The sequence below is a fragment of the Watersipora subatra genome, chromosome 2 (genome assembly GCF_963576615.1).
Source record: "Watersipora subatra chromosome 2, tzWatSuba1.1, whole genome shotgun sequence".
Taxonomy (NCBI): domain Eukaryota; kingdom Metazoa; phylum Bryozoa; class Gymnolaemata; order Cheilostomatida; family Watersiporidae; genus Watersipora; species Watersipora subatra.
The window spans coordinates 21,166,319-21,184,524 of NC_088709.1; the positions used below are offsets into that span (position 1 = coordinate 21,166,319).

At 35.6% G+C, this 18,206-nt stretch overlaps 1 protein-coding gene across 5 annotated transcripts in view; it reads left to right on the top strand.

The window, feature by feature from the left end:
* Nucleotides 1-18,206, top strand: part of LOC137387289 (zinc finger protein 345-like) — a 129,594-nt gene that overhangs the window by 92,026 nt on the left and 19,362 nt on the right. Inside the window, exons 1-4 of one of the 5 annotated variants that reach the window (XM_068073660.1) lie at nt 11,023-11,156; nt 12,445-12,547; nt 13,010-13,066; nt 15,519-15,575. The exons of the other annotated variants lie outside the window; for them this stretch is intronic. Of the exons in view, the coding sequence (XP_067929761.1) occupies nt 12,475-12,547; nt 13,010-13,066; nt 15,519-15,575 (187 nt within the window). The 5' untranslated portion in view covers nt 11,023-11,156; nt 12,445-12,474. Of the gene's footprint in view, nt 1-11,022; nt 11,157-12,444; nt 12,548-13,009; nt 13,067-15,518; nt 15,576-18,206 lie in introns of those variants that run through there. 5 annotated transcript variants of the gene reach the window in all.

Genomic DNA, 18,206 nt, shown 5'->3' on the forward strand with positions numbered 1-18,206 from the left:
AACGGATGGACAGACAGACACTGCCTTTATGATTGGAGGTGTATTTCCGTTCTACTTTATTTTTGACATATATTAAGGATTTTAATTTTTTCTGTAGCATAAACCTGGCTGGCCTGAAAAATGTGAAACATATCGGTTTTATTTGACCTTGAAGATTGGCTTTTCCCGTTTCCCGAATTATGTAAACTTAACATAATAAAGAACCCTAAACCAAGGAAAAAAATGTAAGCGAAATGGAAAAGCTGTTACCGGTAATAAAAACCAATAATACTACAGTCGTACCTGCCAACACTCACGCATTGAGCGTGAGACTCGCGCAATTGCCTCACACATCTCACGCCCATGTCACGCAATTGCTCCTTTTACCTAAGCAAACCTGTTTTTTGCCCCAATATTCAAGTAGTAATCATATGCTTACTACTAATAAACAACTATGTATACTCAACTATAAACAACTATGTGACACTCATCTATCAATAACCTCCACGACATGTGGTCTCCATATGAAGTTATAGGTTTTATCTTTCGCATGTTGTGTTTTTGCGCGCTATGACACTACCCCATTTCTCAAATCCTTGCGTTTTCATTGCCCCCAAAATAGACTCTCCCTCTTTTCCCCACTTCAGGGTTGGCAGGCCTGACCACAGTTACTGTGCGATCATTAAAACTTAGGTGTAGTCTCTTTTATTTTAAGGATGAAATGGTGAGTTTGAGACTACCTTAGACCAGGTTAGGCACTTCACCTGCGGTTTATTATTTGTATAACGTCAAATCCTTATAACATAAACCCTTTTCAAGAATGAAATATTTATGTTGCAGGAGAGTTTAAAGTAGCTGCAAATAACATACTTTAGAGCAGTTTAAAACACAGAGTGAATAAATGATTGTTTTATATTAGTAAATATTTTGAGATGATTATGCTGGGTAATACTCTTTTTTAGTTTTGCAACACAGAGGGATTGCCAAAAAACAAACATTTACGGGGTCAGCCCTTTACAGGCCAAAGCTTTATTGCTGAACTGGCTGTCAGGCTTTTCATTTTAGGTTTTTAATTGTTATCCAATTCATTTATTGCAAAGATGAAGCTGCCTATTCTTGGTATGGCTTTACTTTGATAAAATTACATTTGTAATTTCACACACAAAAAAACGTTGAACTTGTACTGTACCTAATTAAAATACCTCTACTTTTATAGTTGTATAACATGATAGATAAACTTGAGGTGTTCTACTAGAAAGACCTTGCAAGCATGAAATAAGTTAATCCCTGTCTAACTAGTTAAAATTTGTGCTTCATAAGAATCCTCATATAAAGGGAGTTGCCTGCTTTGCGAAACTTTGAGTTGTCCTCTCCGCTAAAATTAGAAGATAAGCTAAACCTCACAGTCGTAACGATCCAAATAATCACATATGCGACGCTGTGTACGACGGTAGTAAAAGGTTGTTGTAGGCCTTCAGTGATGGGTCAGGTCATAGATATATAAACCTAGATTGGCCAATAGGGAAAAAGCTTGTCAGACTTGAATAGCATGACGTAACGTCATTGTATTGTACCTCATGCTTGACTGCACTGTTATTAACAATGGAGCTCATCAGGAGAAGAGGACAAAATCACATATATTTTCACATTAAAACCTTCTTGGATACATAATCCAGTAAACTAAAGAAATTATGTGATAATATCTGATAACCATCATAGATTAAAAGTATAAAAGCTATGAAATGTTGCACACAAATCATGAGCCATCAGGGCTTCATTTGCCTCCCTCTCCTATCCCCATTCTCTCTTTTCCCCTTCCCCAAAGAAGTGAGAAGGGGAAAAGAGAGAAGGGGGAAAGGAGAGGGGGCAAATAGCCCACCCACCCGAAGCGCCAGACCCTGGCTAAGTGAATAGACTAATATCATGCTGAACTAAACATGACTAAATATGATGAGCCTGTGAAGTTTTGATCTGATCAGGAAAATGGAATCAATGGCTTTCTTAGCTAGAGCTGGAACGAGATCAAGGAATGCAGGGTCGGACCAGACTCAGGGTCAGCATTAAGGCCAAGATCGGGTCGGACCGGGTCAGCACGGCGCGCGATTTTTTATTCATTTAAGGTTAAGAGATAGTTCTATTACAGCCTAATGTTGTGACATCAATAAACTAAGATAAAAGAAACCATTATCACACCAATCATTATATTTTGTGGCTTAGTTTATAGATGCAATCTACAATTTACGGCTAGACATTGGTGGATCAATGCTATTCAATAGGTGATAGATTAATGGCATGATTTGGCTAGTGTTTTTATTACAGATTTTATTTTCAACTGCTATTATAATCAAGAAGGGATTAGTTAAGAAATACTTTGCAAATATAGAAATATATAACCCAGCATAGTGAAAAGCAAAAATCCATCACTTACCTAAAACTTCTGGTATTAGTGAAAGAAACTAAAAATAAAATATATTTGCTGGATTGAAAGTTCCTAGACGGGCTTTTAAACCATAACTGTCACGTACAACTTTTATCGTATTTACTAGGTAAGTCAGACACGCTGATTGAGATTTTGTACTCAAAATAAAGATTAGTCCACTAACTTTCAGAGTAATGAAGGCTTTTTTACAGTGTTTTAATTTTGGTTTCGAAAACAACACAATCGGCACAACAAGCTCCGCCCATAAATACGTGACGTAACCTAGCTTTTTAGGAACAGAAGTTACGTAGGGATGTTCAGACCGATTTAGAATAATAGAGATGGGTGTTTTACAATACATTAATATCTAAATTCAGCCTTAAAAATAATCTCAGTCTTTTCTGAAAGGTAGATTAGCTATTTAGCATTGCATATTTAAAAAAGCGTAATAACAACGCCAGCTTGTGATAAAACCGCGCTTTTTGAGCTCATTTTTCTTGGCGTCCAGCCTATTTAAAGATCGTGGAACAAGCTAAGAGCATTTTTAAATAGTTTATATACCTTTCATAAAAACCTGCGATTATTTTACAGGCTGGATTTAGATAATAATGGGTTTTAAGACACCCATCTCTATTCTTCTAAATCGGACTAAACATTCCTAATTTCCGTTCTTGAAAAAGCTAGGTTTCGTCACATATTTATGGTCGGAGCTTGTAATGCCGATTGTGTTGTTTTCGAAACGGATATTGAAACGCTTTAATAAAGCTTAAATGACTTTGAAGTTTAGTGGACCAATCTTTATTTTGAGTACAAAATCGGAATCAGCGTGTCTGATTTACCTAGAAACTACGATAAAAGTTGTACGTGACAGTTATGGTTTAAGTTCCTCAGGATGCCCTCATTGTAGATGCCTCAATAGTATTGAGGTGGATCGTTCTTTGTAGCTTAAAGGTTGACTTGCAACGAAATTCACATTACAGTTATTTGGTATCAAAATATTTATCATGTTTCACTCTGTTGTGTTGTAGGTGCCAAATAAGTGGAAAAGTGATTACAAGCATTTACATGTAAAAGCTCAAAAACAAAAAGCCGCCATAGATTGGAATCTCTTTATTTCGATGACGTAGACATTACAGTTTGGTTATCGTCTTGTCATGTGATTTTCTCACGTGAATTGAAAAGCCAATAAAAAGCTAAATATATAGCTTATCGTTGCACTAGTTTATGACAAACACTTCGGGTTTTACCGAATACCCCGTATCAAATATAGACGCTCGCTACTTTACAGTTTTGTTTCGGCATTATTTAATCGTTAAGTCGTCATCTGATCGTGTGACCCAATACTTCGAATTACTTTCGATTATCACAGGTGACCAACAGGCTCGTCATGATTATCAGACAATGATATGTACTCCTTCAAGGTAAGGTTAAAAAGTTTAACAATTTTTTTACGGTAAATTATAAGATATCAGTGCTAAAAGTGACAGCATTACAATGACGATAAAACAGATGCGTAAGAACAATAGACATGGTTTTATTGAATGCGTGAAGTATATTTATAAAAATATTTTGACGAATGAGGTTGCATGAAAGTGTAAACAGAAACCATCCTGTAATAACTACGTCCCATTTGAGCCGTTTGGGAAAGCGAATCCAAACTACGGCGGTCTCGTGTGGCTGCGATTAACTGTTCGTTTTTTAGCTTTTAAGATTTTGTAATCACATTTCCACATATTTGGCACCTACAACACAACAGAGTAAGAGATGGTGAATCTTTTGATACCAACTAACTGTAACGTGAATTTTATTGCAAGTCAACCTTTAAACAATAGCATGATGTTGAACCTCAGAAACTTCTTCATGGTAGCACTTAGTGCTAGCCTGGGAAAGTTTTTCACCAATCCCGCACTACTAAGCAACACTCTCGGTCGCTTTCTCACTGTGGTTGCAAACCTCAATCACCACAGGCGAAGACAAAGTCAAGCCACCACGATTCTTAACTGTGATTAGGGAATTCGTCGCTTGGTTTACATCATAGTTGGTAACATCTACGATGCTAGTGATACAATCATTACATTTCAGCTTTGGTGACCTAGCCAGCTACATAGCCAGCTGTAAAATAATCATTCTGTCTCATTTTTGACATAAGATATACTTGCATACTCATCATTTTTAGTCATGTTTAGTTCAGCATGATATCAGTCTATTTACCTAGCCAGGGTCTGGCTCTTTGAGTGGGTGGGCTATTTGCCCCCCCCCACCCATTTTCTTTTTTCCCTTCTCTCTTTTCCCCTTCTCACTTCTTTGGAGAAGGGGAAAGGAGAGATTAGGGATAGGAGAGGGTGGCAAATAAAGCCCTGATGGCTTATGATTCGTTCGCAACAATTCATAGCTTTTATAGTTTTAATCTAAGGTGGTTATCAGATATTATCACAGAATTGCTTTAGTTTACTGGATTATGTATCCAAGAAGGTTTTTATGTGAAAATAAATGTGATTTTGTCAAATTCTCCTCTTAAGCTCCATTCTTACCAGCAGTGCAGTCAAGCGTGAGGTACAATACAATGACGTTACGTCATGCTATTTAAGTCTGACAAGGCAACCGATAGGAATAGCTATTATTGGCCAATCTAGGTTTATATCTATGGGTCAGGTATAATTGCAGTGGCTCAAAACCTGGTCAGTTTCTGGGCCGTTTTGTAGGGGTGGAGCTTAATCCGGAAATACAAAAGCTTTAAAGTTAGTTGAACCACTGCAAACGTTTAGTTGTTGAAAAATCGAGTAGTTATATTTTTGTTTAACAAAATATCACGTAAGCATCTTTTCCAAGCAAATTCTTAATTACAAATATGAGTTCTTTTAGCAAAATAACAAAGTATTTGCATAGCTGTTTATCGTAGTTTTTTCTTGTTAAGAATAAATAGTAACACGCTCACGAAACGGAAAAAACCTTCTCAAAAATACACCATTAATTATTCTGTATTCGTTTATATTTGAAAAATAGTTTTATATTTTTTAATATGAATACACTTTTGTAAAGCAGTATTACATAAAATATTGAAAAGTTACGATTATGTTCTGAACAAATAAAATGCACATTAAAACGGTTGTCCACTTTGTTACCATTCTGAGAGCCTAAAATGATTCTATTTTATTTCACCGTAAATATTAGTATTAGCATCTCGTTAGGCATTGATTGTAAAAATGAAGGCAACAGAAGACATCAGTTTCTTATCTTTACTGTATTTGCTGCAAGCACACACTTTATTAACAATTAACTTTATATTACTACCAAGTCTCAACTGTAGCACATTTTGAAACAACAACAGTATGTAGCTACCTAAGGAACAACCATTTAATTGTGTATCTCAAATTTTATTTGAACTTGTTACTACAATGGTGCGTTGTCAGTAGCACCGCCAGGCCTAGACTGTATCTCATCTGTTTGGTTCACAAAAAGTGTAGGAGAGGAGGCAAGGTAAAGCAAGTTTTTGTAGTCTCCTGCAATGCAGGGCAGTTATATTTTCGGACTAGACAGCCTGCCTGTGATCAGTAGTCCTCAGTAGTCAGAGTCGCTTACTGCTTGCAATTTGTCTTAAAAAATTAATTGAAATGCACTGCATATTCATATTGCTTCAACCCTAAAAGAAGACCTCAGTGGGTCATCATGTATTCATAACTGACTTTTTGTATTCGTCATTTCATCTTCTATATTGGCCTACCTACAGGCCTCCCTTGCCTGTAGTCGGCAATCGTGTCGGTAGGTTACCGAAGTCTCGATAGCTGAATGACATGATCGCTGACGACAGTCAACTTCTACGAGGAGCCTGAGGGCCTACCAAATATATTTTTTAATTGCAGTGCATTTAAGCATTATGCCGCTCCTTCTTGCCTCATTGTTAGACGAGGCTGAGCAAACCATCAAAGCCCATGAAATCGAATATGGCAACAAGTTTTACACATACCATGAGGACGGCATATTCAACAAGCATAAAAGACTTTTTGAAGGTAATCTCATATCCTTAAAGCACTTTTTCTCCACTGCCTAATTTGTGATCTTGTGTTGAAAATGAACATTTTATACCTCGGATATTTTAGTGTAACCTTGATTGTGAAGTGTAACCTTGATTGTAAAATGTAGGCCTATGCTTGGTTGTTGTACAATAGAAGTACATGTCAATAGTAGCAAGCAATAAATGTATCAAGCATCATATACACGCAGCAGTTAGTTTTCAATTGAGTGTTAGCAATCAAGTAAGGCTAAAAACCTGCAACGTCTTCAGCCAACGAATCTAAAAAATCTGTACCATGTTTCTTAATTTTAAAATTTTATCTGCTTTAATCTAGCAAGGTGAAGATATTTGGAGAGGTGAAAACGTCATTCATGACAGTCAAGGCTATTTATGTATGGCGAAGAAAAAGAGTATGGCGAAGAAAAAGAGTATGGCTGCATGTACGGCCCTGAAAGACAGCAAACCCAGAAGGAAAAGTACAAAGAACAGCGGAGGGTAAGTTACCGGTACACCAAGAATATTATACTCAGCCTATTATAAGGGACATTTTTGGACAGCAAAACTCGGTCATTGTATGTCCAATATATTTAGACAGGGCTATCCTTCCATGTCCTTGCAAATGCACAGATAGTATAGTATGGATTTTACATAGAGATGATAAATAATATTTATTACTTTTATGGATTTTAATTTGTCTTATTTCTGAAATAGCTATCTTGTAACAAAAGCAGGCGTGCACATTTATATTCTTGTAAGCCCGAAATCAGAGAATGCAGTAAATCTAAGTCTACACTACTGTGAGGGTTGCGACATGTCTAAGCTGTATTCGATACTTTGCTTTTGGTCTCACAGTACATCAAAGTTCAAAAACATTTTCTCTTATTTCAATTCATCTACACTCTCATAGAAATTTGGTAGAATTGCAAAGAAACAAGGACTTGATTGGAATGCTCAGATACCATATCCTTGACCCAATAGCCAGTGAAGTTTATGGCAATCTGTCTAATTTTTCTTGAGAATTTCTCATCCCGAGGCCTCACACATGCGCCAGATAGTATTATATCGTAGTTCACACCTTTGGTTAAACTTCGACGTAATATTTTATTTTACATTTAATATTTCACACCTAAAATTTGCAAAAACAATCATTAAAAGCAAGATAAAATGAATGCGTATTTTGGAGACCTGTCAACAAGGCCTTTGTTTGGACTCTTTTGCCAATTTGAATTTAGTTAGATTGTGCCCACAAATATAAATATGCTATACATGTGCATAAATTCATATATGTTGTCACATGGTGTCGATATACATAATTTACGTATTGTTTACATTTTTAGTCACAGAATCCAACAAAGAGACCGCATCCTCAAGACAATACATCTGATAGTAACACGGAGGTACTCACTCACATAACCAGCAATAAAATTTTTGACAAATCGTGCAATATTAATTATGGTTAAATGTGGAATTTCATTGGTAGACGGATTTTCAAGCCATTTATAGCCCTAGATTAGTAGCTAGAAACATGTGAAGTTATAGTAGGATAATGCAGAAGCACCCCTTGTGTAAGCAGGATTAGGTTTTAGAAACAAATTATTTGCTGCCAACTGCGATATCTGTTAAGTTGCCTGTTCACACCCAGCCAAACGTTCAATGCCTCGAGCATTCTGATTTATAGCTCAAGATAAGGAGGAAATGCAGTGCTTGCTCAGGACAGGTAGGAGTAAGAGCAGAGGCTATGCGAGCTTCCATAGATGTGGGGAGCATCTACGAAATGCCATAAACGACAGCATTATAGATGTAACTCAGACACCTGATGTTACTTTCATACCTAACAGTCCGGTGAGTAGTAATATTCAGTAACTCAGTTTTAAAATTAGAACCCTGTTGCATGATGCTTTCGTGTCACTTTAGTGTAAGTGCTCAGTGTCTGAATTGGAGAGAGTTGTGCAGCGATGCTCCCAAATCTTTGATTCCAGATTTGTAAAGCATATCAAATCGCTGGCATGCGTTTTCCTCTAAATCAAATCACTTAGAAGGGTGACTGCTCAGCTTTCAAATAAAATGAAATTAAAACCATCATCCACTATGTAATTGATGGTTTTAATTTGATTTAATTTAACAAGCTGGGTAATCCATTTTTATGGTGCTTTGATGCCAATCTCATGATTGGTGATTTGATGTGATTTGCAAATCTCTAATCAAGATTTGGGAGCATCTCTGGAGTTGTTATCAACTCTTTGAGAAATTGATTACAAGGTGCCACAACACCATCCGATTCGTTGACTGAGTACTTGGACTAATGTCGCTGTTGTCTTCTACAAGTCAACTCTATGGGCTAAGTCGGTTGAGCAATGTAGGATCGGAGAAGATATATGAAGCCAGGAAATAATTGTGAAATAAAACTACTGTAAAAACAGTAATAAAGTCAGGAACTAGCAAAAGCAGATTTGCCCGGTTCTTTGAGATTGCCAAATTAACTTCCAGCTAATCACAATGTCCAATGTAACTTTCCAATCTACTTCATTAAATTAACAAATAATATTCCTGTCAAAGTCAAAAATCGTCGCAAATAATGCCACTTAAATACTGCATTCACAGTACTTTACAAGTTCAAGGAGATGTAAATATACATGCTATGATTGTTTTTATTTTAGATCAAGGATCTCCAAGAGGAGTTTGCAGGGAGTAAGAAATGACAGAGCAAAAATGCTTCCTGAGGCTTTCTAATACATGCAATATCTAGATAGGCATAGAACAAGTTTGTTCCCTATAACTGTGGGTGAACTGGCAATGAAGGGAGGGCACGCCAGAGGGCATCTGGCGTGCCCTCCACCTCATTGCCAATTCATCTGCAGCCATAGAGAACAAACTTGTTTTAGATAGGAATACTTTTATATGCAAAAACTCGAACTGTTTCAGCTTGTACTGTGCTCAATTTCGAGTAAATATATTGATCAAATGAAAACATACCTGCATACATAAAACATTCAGGATTTTCAACACTGATTTTTTTTAAATAACCCAGACTTATATTTACTTATTTTCACATATCTACATGTAGTATATGTAGCCCTTTTCTACTGTGTTATTCTGTTCTCATTTGTGCTTGTTAAAGGCCTTTTATGGCTTTGGTGCTGATGTGGTAGTAATTAAGTTATGTGCAACATTTTCCTTTTATATCAAATAAAGTAAAATTATTAAACTTTACAATTTATCATGATAAATTCGTCTGATAAATGAAATAACCTACTTCCCATCATTGTTCCAGTGGTCCATCACCAGACATTTTGTCATTGCGCATCGACTTTTCAAACAATGTATGTTGTACAACGTCAGCAATGCCAATAGACATACATCATGCTAAAGGTTTTGTGTGTGCTGCCCCCTAATTTTTCAGAATTGGCTACATTGTGCTTGTGGAGATAACGGGAAAGCTGCTAACAATGATGCACAACAATTGCCTCATGCATTATTTATATTGGAGCAAGAAAATACATCATCATGCCAACAGTAAGAAAATATTTTTTGCCCAACAAATCAAGAAATTTTTTTTGGTCACACAATGCTGTACATAAATAATAAATATATAAGCAAATTGACAAATGAATACCTACAGAGTGCGGTCATGTTCAAAATCTAAATAAAGTTAGTTGTTGGAGAAGTCGGTGTTTGCAGTAAAAATAAGATAGACTATTGTCTTCTGTTGCCCTTTCACAATCTTTGTCTTGCGATACGCTAACATAAATAGTTACACTAAAATGAAATAGAATCTTCTTTAGCTCGCAGAATGGGAGCAAAGTAGACAATTGTTTCAATGTGCATTTTATTTGGTTAGAACATAATCACAAATATTCAATAACTTATGTAATACCGCGTTACATACATGTAAGTGCAATCATATTGCAACGTATGTAAGATATTTTTATACACACTGTATAAACGAATACAGAATAATTAATGATATATGTTTGAGAAGATTTTTTCCGTTTCGTGAGCATGTTACTATTTCGTCTTAACACGACAAAACTACGATAAACAACTATGTGAATACGTTATGCTAGTTTGATGAAAGATCTCATATTTTTGATTAAAGATGTGCCTAAAACGATGTTTATGCTTTATTTTGTTACAAAAAATAAAAAGATTACAGACTCAATTTCTAACCGACTAAACATTGGCACTTGCTTAAAACCTCGTCGCTTAGTGCCGACAAAACACTTGTATTTCCGGATTAAGCTCCACCTCTACAAAACGACCCAGAAACTGACCAGGTTTTGAGCCACTGCAATTATACCTGACCTCAGTGATGAGAACGGGTTATTTCTCTACCGTATATGATGTATACCGCGACCGCAAATTTTTATGACAGAAGCTTGAAACAATCAAGTGGCCTCAAGTAGTATCAATAATTTAGCTTTTAATGCTACAATAATTATTATCATAATAATATCATATTAGTAAAATTATGTTTTACAATGTGTGAGTAAATTTGTAGGTTCAGCGACAACAGACACAGTTTGTTCGTGTTTGGATCGCGTTTTATTATTTCGGCGCATTACCGTTTTGTATAGCGAGTCGTATTTACTACGTACTAATATATTAGCGGGGCATGCGCACGCCCTTCTTTGGATTGGCCATTTTCGAACTGCACAGATTATTACCAAAGTGTGCAGTTAAACTCTACCCTGAATGTTGGGCTATTGAACACTCAACCTCAATCTTTGTATCATTTTTAAACAATTTGTAAGTTGGAGGGCTAGTTTCTAAAAGTTTTACAAAATTTCCAGATATAAAGAGTGAGATACCACACTAATGCCAACAAGGCATTAAGTATTTAAAAAATTATTAAACCTAAACTAGTTATGTTCACATCGTGTTCCTATTACGATTACTTATTTGTCTACCGAACTTGGAAATATTCTGTAAGAGATTACCGACAACATCGCATCTGAATATAAACAGATGACTTGCATGGAAAACAATGTTCTGGTATGATAGGTTATATAAACTGATGTACAATAGGAGGTGGACACATACCTGCCAACTCTCACGCATTGGGCGTGAGACTCACGCAATCACCCCAAAGAAAAAATGAGAATGCGTGAGATTTTTGCCCCAATTTCCACAATTTTATATATACTATCATTGATGCATCAATTGCCCCAAAACCAAATCTCACGCATTGCCCCACTCTTGGGTTGGCTGGTCTGGGTGGACATGATGATCTAAGGTGATCGTGATTGTTCCTGGTACTAACTTTAATATACCTCTGTTCACAGATTTAGCAAATGAGCCACATTTAAACAATATTTTATGTTTGGCCTTCATTGATTTCACAGCCGACCAATCTTTCTGCATTGTTTCTTTATGTTGTTTCCTGTTTACTACCTGTTAGATCCGAATCTTATTTTCTCTTGTTCTATTCATACTTATAAACCTACAATTCTTTAACAATCTGATTAGCTGTGGAGCGATTGCGGAGCTTGCATCGCTCTACAACTGTAGTAATATAGTGTACATTGTTTATTTATTGCTACTGTGACACAATTATCACTGTCTTATTATTTTGCTTTCTGAGCCAGAAAAGATTTTTAATTCTATCATTCAGTGCATAATATCTTGTCATAATTGGAAAAGTCAGCATAGAATTTTTTTGCCACAGTAAATATAGCAAAGAAGGGAAGGTCAGTATATGTCAAAAAGACTTAATATCATAAGAACTGTAACTGTAATACTAAAAGTATAAAACACTGATGCTGCCAAGATATATCAAAACATGGAGATTTGATTTTGTCATTATAATGTTGGGTAGTAGTTTCGACAAGTTGAGTTTAACCAATCACCATCAATCATCTTCAAATCAATATATTTATCAAGTTTATCTTATTGTAATGACACGTTTCTACTTTAATGTTTTCTATCATCTGCCCAATTTTGAGCTAAATTGTTATTTCTTTATTTGCAAGTAGATTTCATTCATAAAAACCCAGTCCTCCATGATCATGTAGTTTTATGCTCTTTGCTTATTTAGATAAATCAACCCAAATATTTAACGTTTGTCATGGAAGCTTTGCTAGCAAAATCGAATTCAGCAACAGATGGTCGAAGTGATGGTGACAGTCTCTATCCAACTGGTTAGTTAGAGAGTTCTGTCAAACTATGTTCATGATAAAAATTATCGACCTTAAAGATTTTAGCATTATGTATTCATGTCTTCCATACCCACTTATTTCTCAATCATGCCATCTATAGCCATGTTAATTGTATCCATTTCCTATTTAACGATGTTCTCTGTGGCCATGCTTACTTTATGATTTTTTCTATTTGTATTTCTTCTTTAGCCATGTTCTCTATAGGGCTCTCTGCTAACTTTATTTTTTCTATAGTCATGTCTACTGTAGCTATGTTCCCTGTAGACATGTCTTACATTCCATTCCTACTATAGTCTTGCCTTTTCAAACCAGAGGGTATTGTAAATACATACTATCCTATTGTGATGCTTTAACAAGCCAGTTTAAAGCACTGTTTAGGCTTGTCCTTTTGTGTAGCTCCACTAAATCAATGTTTATAAGTAGTGAATTACAAATATATTGTAGATATTGAGATTAAAATGGAACCCAATGGTTCATCAGTCAACGCAGATAGCGATAAAGGTAATTATGGTGGAAGAATTTTCCCATTACAACCATGACAACTTATGTATATCAATATACCGTAAAACTTCACATTAAACGCCACCTCTATTCGACAGCTTTTGACCGCCACTATAGGAAAAGGGTTGAAATGTTGAGTGCCACTCTTTAATTGAGCACCACCTCCATTTGACCGCCACTTGAACATTCTTTGATTTTTATGAACCCATAATAGCAAGTGATCAGTAGAACGGTGTCCACAAAATGATGTTAATAATGACTCGGTTACATCAATAACAATTAATTCTTTCATTGTCTGGCTACATAGCTTTTCGTTTTATCCGTTAAAACTTTGAAGGTAACACCATAGAAATAATTAATAACTTTATCAGACTAATAGTAGTTCATTGTTTCTACTTCGATGTATGTAAAAATGGTTTACGATTGTATATTAACGACTAGTTTTAGGGTAAAAGATGTGCCTAACATACATGCGGCTGAAATTTTATCATTGTTTGTGTCAAATGTAATGCTTAAAAGTTTTGCTCTGCAGAAAATAGTTTGGACGCCAATTTCGATTAATTGTCCTTGCGGAAGAAGACTTGAGGTCAGAAAACACTGGAAGGTATTGGACAACCAGAAAATGCTCGTTCCATCGAAAGCAACAACTATAACACAGCTGGCTGAGCAATTGATGCAATTATCTTTGTTTAACAAAAATAAATCCTTGTCTTTGCATGTATTATAGGTATGGTTTGTTAATGTCACTTGTTTATAAATATTTATTTGTAGCATTTGATGGATTTATCATTATATAAACATAAATTTGTGGATTTATAGCATATTATTTGATAGCATCATTACGGTAATCTGGTCTTACAATGGATCGATAATTTAGCTGCAAACTTTCGCAAACATATCAATGATTGCAATGAGCTTTTATGCAACATTGTCAAATATAGATATAAAATAAAAATATGTTTTGAAATTTGAAACAAAATAAAAATTGAAACTCAAACAAATTGCAAAGCAGGACACAAGCTATATTATTTTTGCAGGTTAATTGCAAGCAATCGATAGCAGCTGATAGATATATTTCTTGGTTTTCAATGCATGTTTAATAATAAATCTTCGACAAGTTGGAGCTAAATTAGCAGGTTTGTTGCATTCAAACAGTTTAATATCGCTGAATTTTAGTTATAATATTATCAGTTTAATATCGTTTAATTTATTACATTCAGACGGTTTAATATCATTCCACCGGAAAGAGAGGGCAAAATATAGATGATATCCGATTCTCTCGTAAAAGGGCAAAATTTATCTTCCCAAAATTCTGACGAGTCATTTGAGAAAGGCAATGACAGCTTCTATTTGACCGTCACTACAGAGGAAGGGTTGAAAAAAAGAGCGCTGTGGCGCTCAATTAGATGTTTCACGGTATATTAATTGAAATATGTATTGATGTATATATTGGTATATAGGCCTATATTGCTACAGTAGACGCTCCTATAACGTATACCTCTTGTAACGCAGATTCCAAATAACGTAAAAAATTTATGTGAAGTTTTTGCTTCCTATTATGTAAAAAGTTCCATATAGTGTCAAGTCAGGGGAGTTTTTAAAATCGATTTGGATGTTAGTTTATTTCGCCGCACCTGCAGAAGAAAGAACGCCATGCGATTAGCATACTATTTATTATATATAACTTTCGCGGCATTTTCGTTCATCATAATAGATCGTTAAATGTGTCGACAATGGGCGAAATTGCTGCGCAATTGTTCATAAATACAAATGCAATCGGTAAGTGTAGGTGTTACAGCGTCGGTCCACCAGTCTTATAGTCACAAGTTAGATTATCGTCGAAAACAATTTTTATCCTAGCCTTGCACCCCTGGATAGTAATAGACGACAAACAGGTAGAACTGCGTTTTATAGTAAAAAGATTTTGTTGTTTTGTCTTATTGTAGACGTACAAAATATTTGTTAAATAACAAATATTTTATACTTAGCTAATATTAGCTTTACTTTGCAGAATAGACTTTGCCGTTCAAAAAAATAAGCGACTTGTAAATGAACGTCGAAAATGTGCAGTTCCTATCAACTTGTAAATTTGCCGCAATCATGGTCTATAAAACCATTGAGATTTTCGCAAAAAGGAGAAAGTTGTTGATGCAAATCAATAATTCCGCAGTTGCAGTACAGCCCACAAGTTAAAAGAGTTAGGTAGTTTTTCCTTTTTTGCATGACCAAATTGGTGAGTTTGGAAAGATCTTGGAATGCATTACCGTAAGCAATTTACAAGTATTTTAATGTTCTTATAACATAACATAACTTCCATAAAACGTAAACGTTCTCGGAACGAATTATTTACGTTATAGGAGCATCTACTGTATATGTATTGATATATATATTTGATATATAGAATAAGTTTCATGTATAATTCTCTCTAGATGAACTCTCATCTTTATTGTAGTATTAGCAGAAGTGAGATCAGAATCTGATGATGGTGCTGATAATCTCTACCCATCTGGTTAGTTAAGAATCAACAAACGACAATATATATTAATTTTGATTTACATTATATATATGAATCTCAAAGTTTGTGTGTCCACTGTGATTTTGTGAGCCAGTGTGTCTAGTTATAGCTATTAAAATATCGGAATGAAAGGCTCCAAGATCCTATATATATAGTTTCATATTTATAACCCTCAAAGTTTGTATGTGGTTTGGTATGTCTAGCTATAGCTATTAAAAGCTCGCATTGGCAGTATTTGAACTCATGAATATTGCAACTGAAGGTTGGGAATCCACTTGCCTATCCACGAGTCTCTACGGTGCCTCTTACAATTCACAACTTTTCTATATACAGTCAAACATGGATAACTCGTCCACGGATAGCTCGAACACATGGTTAATTCGAACATTTCCTTTGGTCCGTTCCCACGTAATGATAAATTGCTATAGATAACTCGAACTCAACACTGTTAATTCGAACTGTTTTTTTGCCCAACGGCTACCGAAACGGTTGTTATCGCTTTAGAAAATCACTTTATTCAAAGCCATAGAGGTAAACTTCATCTTTTCGTAATTCATAAGCGTCGTTATTACCACCATCGGCAAAATATTTTTGTCAACGACTTTTCTAAAAGTTTGGTGAAATTTGATTTATACTGCGATACGATGAATAGCCCGGGCTAGCCGGGTCACACGTGCAAGGATTTTCGCCACGCACATACAAAACAAAAGTCGCATGTTGTTTTTGTTTTGTATGTGCGTGGCGAAAATCCTTGAGTGCGTGGCGTAACCCAGCTAGCCCGTGATGAATAGTTTTCCGACGTTGATTCCGTGTTGAATCAACGTCGGAATGTTGAATGTTTAAATCGTCTTAAAAATTCTTGTAATTGAACGTATACGTTATCTGAGCTACAAAAAAACTATTCATCGTTTGACCTAAACACAGAATACGTGTGTACATTCAATAAGTATCTATTAAAAAAGCGTGAGTGATATAGAATGTACCGTAAAACCTCGTAAAACTTCTAATTGAACTGCCTCGGAGTGTTGCTCTCAACGAATCCCAGGTAAAGTAAGGTAATCTGCATAAACTTCAAGAAAAAACGGCAAAATTGATCGTGGGTAAAACCCCAAAAGAAAAAAACGTCTTTTCTTTTGAGCATTTCAACAACGATCAAGTTTTGCCAATGTCAATCTGAAAAACGTCCTGGCAATAACATCACCTCAAACAACAAACCAATCTCAAGTGATAGAAAAATCTATACTTTTTCATGAAAACGTTTTAAACCTTACATTCGAAGCATTCAATTTGAAACAAGCCATTTGTGCTTTTGATTTATATTATAGTTTGTATATGTACATGTATCTACTAATAAATAAGTAAATATATGGACTTGTGACAGTGCTCTGATAACTTGAACGTTCTGATAATTCGAACACTTTTGCTCGGTCCCTTGAAGTTCGAGTTATCCATGTTTGACTGTATATATATATACTGTATACACCCTCTTCTTGATAGAAAGCGCTAAATCACATCTTAATTGAAACTATGAATTCTATTAAATGTTGAGTCGAAACGAAATGCACATTACAGTTATTTGGTATCAAAAGGTTCACCGTGTCTTAAGGTAGGGCCACACGAGACAAACTTCTTACGAAATCGGCGAAATTTGAACGAAACGATTCGAACGAATTGACATTTGGACCAATTTGTCCATCGTTGGTTGCGCACGATGAACGAATCCCGAATTGGACGAAACGTCAGAAATTCCTACGAATTGTTGTTTGATTGGTCGGTTGAAAAGGTTAGTTGAATGTTGAAGGTCGTTTTCTTTGGCGCATATCCAGAAAAAAATAAGAGTGAGAGATTTTATCTGTTTTGAAGAGAGAGAGTTGATTTTGCGTTTAAAATGGAAGACAACCATCTGGAACTGTTTATAGACTTGGTTAGGGAGACAAAAGTTATATGGTGCAAACGATAGAACGGCTATAAGGACTCAAGAGGGGTGAAACTGAGCAATTTTAAGGACATTGTCAGTAGAGTTGCCCCGATTTTGGTATCGGTATCGGTGCCGATATGAGTGTCAAGTATCTGAATCGGTATCGGCCGATCTCTTCTTAAAAAATCTGAACCTGCCGATACTTTTTACAGATCAACCATTTAGCAGAAAACTGTATTTTAACTTGCTATACTAATAAAAATTCATCAGCTGTAAGCTTCTTACTTTTACTTAATGAATTTCAGGCCTGCCACACAATTTATTTCATGTCTATAGCCTGATCAACACAGCGAAGGAAACTTTTTAGCCAGAACGTAAACAAAAAGTGTGGTATTTCCCAATTACAGCGATAGGTTTTATTGCAAGCAATCACGAACAAGATAACAAAAATGGGAAACAAGAACACAGTGTAATATTTCTATTTACTAGCATTACGAAAGTAATTTAAACAGTCGACGCATAAAGTTATCTATCACTCTCTTGATCCTGACGATACAATGGATCGTTTGTATTGTACAAAAAACGGTAACCCCAGTGGCGTATCGGTATGTAGCCTGTCCTCCAACATCTGTTGCAACGGAATCCCCCTTCAGGACGCTTGGCTACATTGATAATGATGGAAGAAAAGAGACGTCTTACTGAGATGA